At 47.1% G+C, this 6561-nt stretch overlaps 1 protein-coding gene across 2 annotated transcripts in view; it reads right to left on the bottom strand.

Annotated features, from left to right (window-relative positions):
- Positions 1–5065: 5065 nt before the first annotated feature.
- LOC111145398 (tetraspanin 15) overlaps positions 5066–6561 on the bottom strand; it is a 48843-nt gene continuing 47347 nt past the window's right edge. The window contains exons 7-8 of one of the 2 annotated variants that reach the window (XM_022500274.1): positions 6364–6480; positions 5066–5881 (exon numbers count right to left, since the gene is read on the bottom strand). In XM_022500274.1, the coding sequence (XP_022355982.1) occupies positions 5732–5881; positions 6364–6480 (267 nt within the window). In that variant the 3' untranslated portion in view covers positions 5066–5731. The remainder of the gene's footprint in view (positions 5882–6363; positions 6481–6561) is intronic. The other variant, XM_022500275.1, reaches the window with a different exon arrangement.

The raw sequence follows: 6561 nt of genomic DNA, 5'->3' as shown, positions 1-6561 counted from the left end.
GCTATTATAATGTTATATGTCAGTTATATCTCAATTTTTAAAAAAAATAGTAAGTGAGGTGATGGATGTGTTCATTAACTCAATGGTGGGGATCCTTTCATAGTGTGAATCAAATCATCACATGGTACACTTCAAACATGTTAGAATTTTATCAATTATACTTCAATACAGTTGGAAAATAGTTATTAATAGAATGAAGAAATTAATAAGCGAAGCTGAAAAAAAAAGGTGAATGAGAGGTGAGGAATTGGACAGAGTATGGACACTCTTTCCAAGTGGTTGTGGTGGAGGGAAGGCCAAAAATTGAGGGTGAATGAAGGGAAGTGAGATCAAGAGGTTTGCTTGTTTGTTTCCAGATAGGAATAGCATAGCTTGTTTATACACTCATGAGAATGATCCAGCTGGTTCTTTGAGAAGATCGATAAAATTGATAGATCCCTGGCCTGACTCATTAGAGAAAAGAGAGAAACGTCAAATTACCAATATCAGGAATAAGAAAAATGTGATCAGTATATATTCTGCAGATATTAAAAGGGTAATAAGGGAAAATTCTGAAAAACGTTATGCCAATGAATTTTATATCCTACATGAAATGGACAAATTCCTTGAAGGACTAAACTGTCAAGTTCTAGAAAGAAAGAAAGAAAGAAAGAAAGAGATAAAGAAAGAAAGAAAGAAATAGAGAAAGGAAGGAAGAAAAGAACCTAAATAGCCTGATATCCATTAAAGAAATTGAAAATTTTTTTGAAGATTTCATTTTTAAGTAATCTCTACATGGGGCTCAAACTTACAACCTCAAGATCAAGAGTGGCATGCTCTGCAGACTGAGCCAGCCAGACACCCCAAGAAATTGAAATTATTGTAAATAATTGTAAAATCTTCCTACAAAGAAGGCTCCAAGTCCAAGTAGCTTCACTGGTGAATCCCATCAAACTTCTAAGAAAGAAATAACACCAACTCTACAAAAACCTCCCAGAAAATTGAAAAGGAAAGAATACTTTGCTGTGAATTCTATGAAACCAGCATTCCTTTGATTCCAAAACCAGACAAAGATATTACAAGCAAATTACAGCCCAACATCCCCCCTGAACGTTGATGCAAAAATCGTAAACAAAATGCTAGCCAATCAAACCCAACAATTAAAAAGTGAGTGGAAATTATTTGAGGAATGCAAGGTTGATTTAACATTTGAAAATCAATTGATGTAATTCACCATGTAATTCACCATGCATATTTTAAAAGATGCAGAAAAAGCATTTAACAAAGTCCAATATCCATTCTTGATTAAGGAAAAAAAAAAGTCTCAGTAAACTAGAAATACAACAGAGCTTCCTCAATCTGATCAAGAACATCCATGAAAAACCCACATCTAATGTTATATTTAATAATGAAGGACTGAACACTTTCACCATAAGATCAGGAGTAAGATAAGGACATCTATTCCCACACTTTCTATTCAGCAGTGAATAAAACAGAATAGAGAATCCAGAACAAACTTACACATCTGTGGACAGCTGACTTTCAGCAAAGGCAAGTTGGTAGAGAAAGGACTGTCTCTCAACACATGGATATTCATCTACCAAATAAATGAATTTTTTTTAAAGATTTTATTTATTTGACAGAGAGATCACAAGTAGAGAAAGAGAGAGAGAGAGGAGGAGGCAGGCTCCCTGCCTAGCAGAGAGCCCGATGTGGGACTTGATCCCAGAACCCTGAGATCAGGACCTGAGCTGAAGGCAGAGGCTTAACCCACTGAGCCACCCAGGCAGCCCCCCAAATAAATGAATTTTGATCCATACCTCACACCATATAAAAATGTAACTAAAAAATGGGCCATTGACCAAAATGGAAGTGTTTTACATAATTACAAAACCTCTAAAAGAAAATATAAGAGAAAATCTTTGTGACCCTATGTTTGGCAAAGATTTCTTTCTTTTTTTTTTTTAAGATTTTTATTTATGGCAAAGATTTCTTAGATGTGAGGGGCACCTGGGTGGCTCAGTGGGTTGAGGCTTCTGTATTCAGCTAGGGTCATGATCCCAGGGTTCTGGGATCGAGCCCTGCATCGGGCTCTCTGCTCAGGGGGGAGCCTGCTTCCTCCCCCCCTCTCCCTGCCTGCCTCTCTGCCTACTTGTGATCTCTGTCTGTCAAATAAATAAAATCTTTTTAAAAAAAGATTTCTTAGATGTGATACCAAAAATACAATGCACAAAAGAAAAAAAATGATAAATTGGATTTTCTCGAGTTGAAAACTTCTGCTTTTTGAAAAACACTGTTTAGAGAATTCAAAGATAAGCCATAGATGGGGAGAAAATACTTGCAAATCATCTATCTGCTAAAGAACTTGTATCTAGTCTAGAGAAAGAATTCTCAAACCTCAATAAGAAAACTAACAATACAATTTTGAAAGAAAGATTTGAACAGATACTTCAAGGAAATTAGTGGATGGTGAATACACCCATGAAAAGATATTCAACATGGTCAATTATTGAGGAAATGTCAACTAAAACCACCAGGAGATATCATCACACACTCACACCAAATACTGGCCGGGACATGGAGGAACTGGGACTCCAGCATGGCTGGTGGAGATAGAAAATCATGCAACCACTTGGGAAAATACTTCGGCAGCTTCTTGTAAACTGAACAATTTGGCTAGTCTACTCCCAGATATTTACCCAAGAGAAATGAAAGGGTATGTCTATATGAAGACTTGTACCTGAACGTTCCCAGCAGCTTTATCTGTAATAACAACAACAAAACCCTGAAAGCAACACAAATGCCCATCAGTAGGTGAATGGTTAAATAAACTGTGGCACACCCATTCAATGGACTATCGATGAGTGATAAAAGGAATGTACCATGGATACGTGCTCCAAAGTGAGCAAACCTCAAAATAATTACGTCATGTGGAAGAAACCCCACACTGTATAAATCCACCGATATAAAATGTTATACAGAATACTGTACAGAAACGGAAAGGAGACCCATGATTGCCTCAGGGGTGTGGTGGGGAAGGCTGTAAAGAAGGCATCCCCAGGGGGCAAGAGGAAATGTTTTTAGTGTGATGGCCATGTTCATTATCTTGATTGTGGTGATGGTTTCCTTCATGCTGTGTTTGTCGCTTTAACCAACTGTGGTTTATTTTCTGTTGAGTACACCTCAATAAACTGTTAAGAAAATAAGTCTGGGGAATATCGTACTTGGAATTTTTATTCAAAGCCAGTCTTCCCAAATGCAGTTGATTGTTTTGTTTTTCTTCTAGTTATATAACAACAAAAAAGTCCGAAATTAAAGCCTACACATCTCCACCAGTTCCAGGACTGTTGTGGGCTGCAATAATGTGGCCATTTTCTGTAGGCACCGAAGTGAGGGAAAAGGATTCCTCTAGAAGGTCAGTCTTCCATTCTTGTGAGATGAGGGGTCAGGAGGATGGTGTTGGCCGTGAGCACCGAAAGTGCAATAGAATCATCCCAACCACAGGACGGAAAAAGTCCTCTCTGTGTTTCCCGTTTTGCTTTCTAGAGAGGTAAGTGGCTGAGTGAAGTGTCGGATGGAGCTCAGCCATCTGTGGCCACCCACCCATGACCCCTGCCCCACGTCGGCAGCTGTGTTGGGTAGGGGCGTGTCTGCACAAGGTGGAGGAAAGAGGGAGGACAAGGTGACCAGTGGTGTTTGGGTTCCAGGGTCACATGACATCAGATAAACACACTCAGGGCAGTCCCAAAGCTGTTCAGTGCCTCTGCCATCTTGTCACCCCAAAAGCAGCTGCCTCCCCACTCTGTGCCCAGAAAGAATCCTCAGAGAAGTAGCCAGAGCCAGACAGCTGGGAGGCCACCAGCCCGACACGGAGTGCAACCTGGCCTTGTGTGCATAGGTCAAAATGGGGACCAGGCGGAGGTTCCAGGAACAGCTGCAGGGGCTACCCCGTGCACAGGGACAGCTGCATTAGCAACCATCGGGGCTTTGCACACCCAGTGGCACACCTGTGTCCACACCGGGTGACAGAGGCAGTAGAACAGAGGGACCGAACGCCAGGGAGAGTCCACCTGGGTTCCCATCATGGCTTTGTCACCGGCCATCCAGGTGCTTTGGGCAAGTCCCTTAACATGCCTCAGTCTCTCCATCAATAAAATGGACATAACGAGAGTGATAACCGCACATGGTCGTGAGACTCAAAGGAGCCGGTGAGATGTTTACACGAGCTCCCAGCACAGAGATCACTCGTGGATGTGTTTGCTGTGGTTACATCAATCTGTGCTTTGACAAACCCCTCTCCTGTCCTTTCCCACACCCATCAGACAACTCAGGTCCCTACACAATGCCAACCAAACATCCGACCACTTAGCTTCTGGGGGTGATGGGCAGCTCCCTAATACCCTCGGATGAGTTCTTCAGGTCTGGGGGCTCCTGCTGTTTATTTCTATTGTTCTGACTACTAAGAACCTCCCAGGAAATCTGGGACCCAAGTCTTGGGGCAGGAAAGCTTTGGTGGGCAGACCTATGCAGGTCCTGCCATCTCCAGCAGGGGGCGATGGGCACCAAGCTTTGCTGGGCATTGTGCGTTCTTCCTCCCATTCCCCAGAACCAAGAACCACCCCACCCCCAACACTATGTACTGTCAGAGAGAGAGCCTCTCAGGTTCCAAAGCTGTGGGTGGCTTTGTGGGCACAGCTCCTTCCCACACCCCTGACTTTCCTAGTTCCCATCAGCCCCACTTCCCAGAAGAGGAGCCTCTTACCATTGGTGGCTTTGCCTCAGTTTCCCAGTGTATAAAATAGATGTGGCCATCTTTGCCCCCTCCAGAGATTTCCCACAGGTGAATCCCTAGCAGGAAGGAGAGGCTGTCAAAAGCAACACCAAGAATGGGAGAGGCCATTCCAAACCCGGAGCAGGCAGCCTCCAGCCAGCTGCCCACCCCCCTGGGCCGCAGGGTCCCAAGCCATCCAAGATCTTGGTCCCAGGGTGCCCCCTTCAATCTTTGCACCAATGAGGGGCTTCCCAGCCCAAATGGAGGACTTCCCCACCCCCTCCGGACCCAAACAGCACAAATCAAACACCATAATAAAAAATCACATCTTTATTGCTTGATTAATAAACTGACTTGGAGAGGCAAGAGTGGGGTGTGTGGCAAACCACCCAGCTTTGATTAGTCAGAAACTCCTGTTAACTGTGTACAAAATGAATGTTACAAAAATCAGGTAGAAAACAGGGTCAGCAAAGCAGCAGTCTTGGGGAGGGCTCAAGGTCCCTGGGAGGCTGTGAGATGGGCCCAACTTGGCCTCTGGGGTGTGGCTGAGGGACTCCAGGGCCCTGGAGGGGCCACACACACCCCCTTCCCTACACAGCACATATGGTCTCTTCCGTCCTCGCTTATGCATTACTACAAAATTACCCTCAAAGGGGTATAAACACCACAGGCCATGGCATTGCCAGAAATGAAACGGGCCCTGAGCTGAGCAATGAGCACCCCCTTCCCCAGAGGCCTGGCCTGAAAAGGGGTGCCCTTGATCCCCACGCCAAGGAGGGTGGGCAGGCGCAGGACCTCAGAGCTGGGGAGGGGCTCCACTCCCCAGAGAGGCAGTGGCTGTGGGAGGCCTGAACAGGCCACCAGAGCCAACACATCCATGCTTCCGGCCAATGCCAAGTGTAGGGAGAATAACCACAGTCCCTTCCGGCCGCCGCGCAGAGGCCCGAGCGGTGCGGTCCCGGCACCATCCAGACAGGGCCGCTAATTGGGGTAGCACATGCAGCACCCGGTGCCTGCCGCCTCCACGCTGGGCTTGGCACCTGGCCCCAGGAGTCCGTCGGTGACAGAGTGCTCCATGATGATGTCCTCCACCCGGGTGATGTACAGGAATGTCAGCAGCACCCCCAGGAACTGAGGAGCAAGGGCAGGGTGGGTGAGAGCCTGCTGGGGATCTGGGTGGCTCTGGCAGCCCCCAGCCCGGTCCCTTCTCTATCCTCCCAGGAAATCCCAGAGACCCTCCCTGTGCCCCATCAACAGAGGCCCCACCATTCTGGGACTCCTGTCTCCACCCCGGCTCTGCCACTCATTATCAAGGGGACCTTGGGCAAGTCTCTTAACCTTGCCAAGCCTCAGTTTCCTCCGCTGTGAAATGGACATGATAATAGTACCTACCTCACTGGATTGAAGACGGTGGTGCCTACAAAGCACTTGGAAGAGATTTATAAGCAAACTCTTGCCATTGGTGCTCTCCTTCTGGCCCTCCAGCCCAGACTGATGGTAGGAGAGCCTTCGTCACCCCGCCCTCTCTGAACCAACACCTTGCCCACCATTCCACTTCCAGCTCCCTTCCCGGGGGGGGGACGGGGGGGGCAGGGCGGGGGGGGGCAGCCCACCTGGGGGAGCAGGATGCCCAGCAGGAGGCCCGCCATGATGGTGTAGTTGTCCATGAACCAGATGAGCACGGCGTTGGTGCAGCCCCTCACGTAGATGACGTCCTGCACACTGAGCCGCTGCTCAGGGAGGAGGAGCCTGGCTGACCCCCTCGCCTGGCAGAGCCCCAGCCCCAGCCCCACGGCTCGCTCCTCGTCCAC

Source organism: Enhydra lutris, unplaced genomic scaffold (assembly GCF_002288905.1).
Source record: "Enhydra lutris kenyoni isolate GAN:26980312 unplaced genomic scaffold, ASM228890v2 scaffoldscaffold12, whole genome shotgun sequence".
NCBI classification, from domain to species: Eukaryota; Metazoa; Chordata; class Mammalia; order Carnivora; family Mustelidae; genus Enhydra; species Enhydra lutris.
This window is presented reverse-complemented; position numbering and strand designations above follow the sequence as displayed.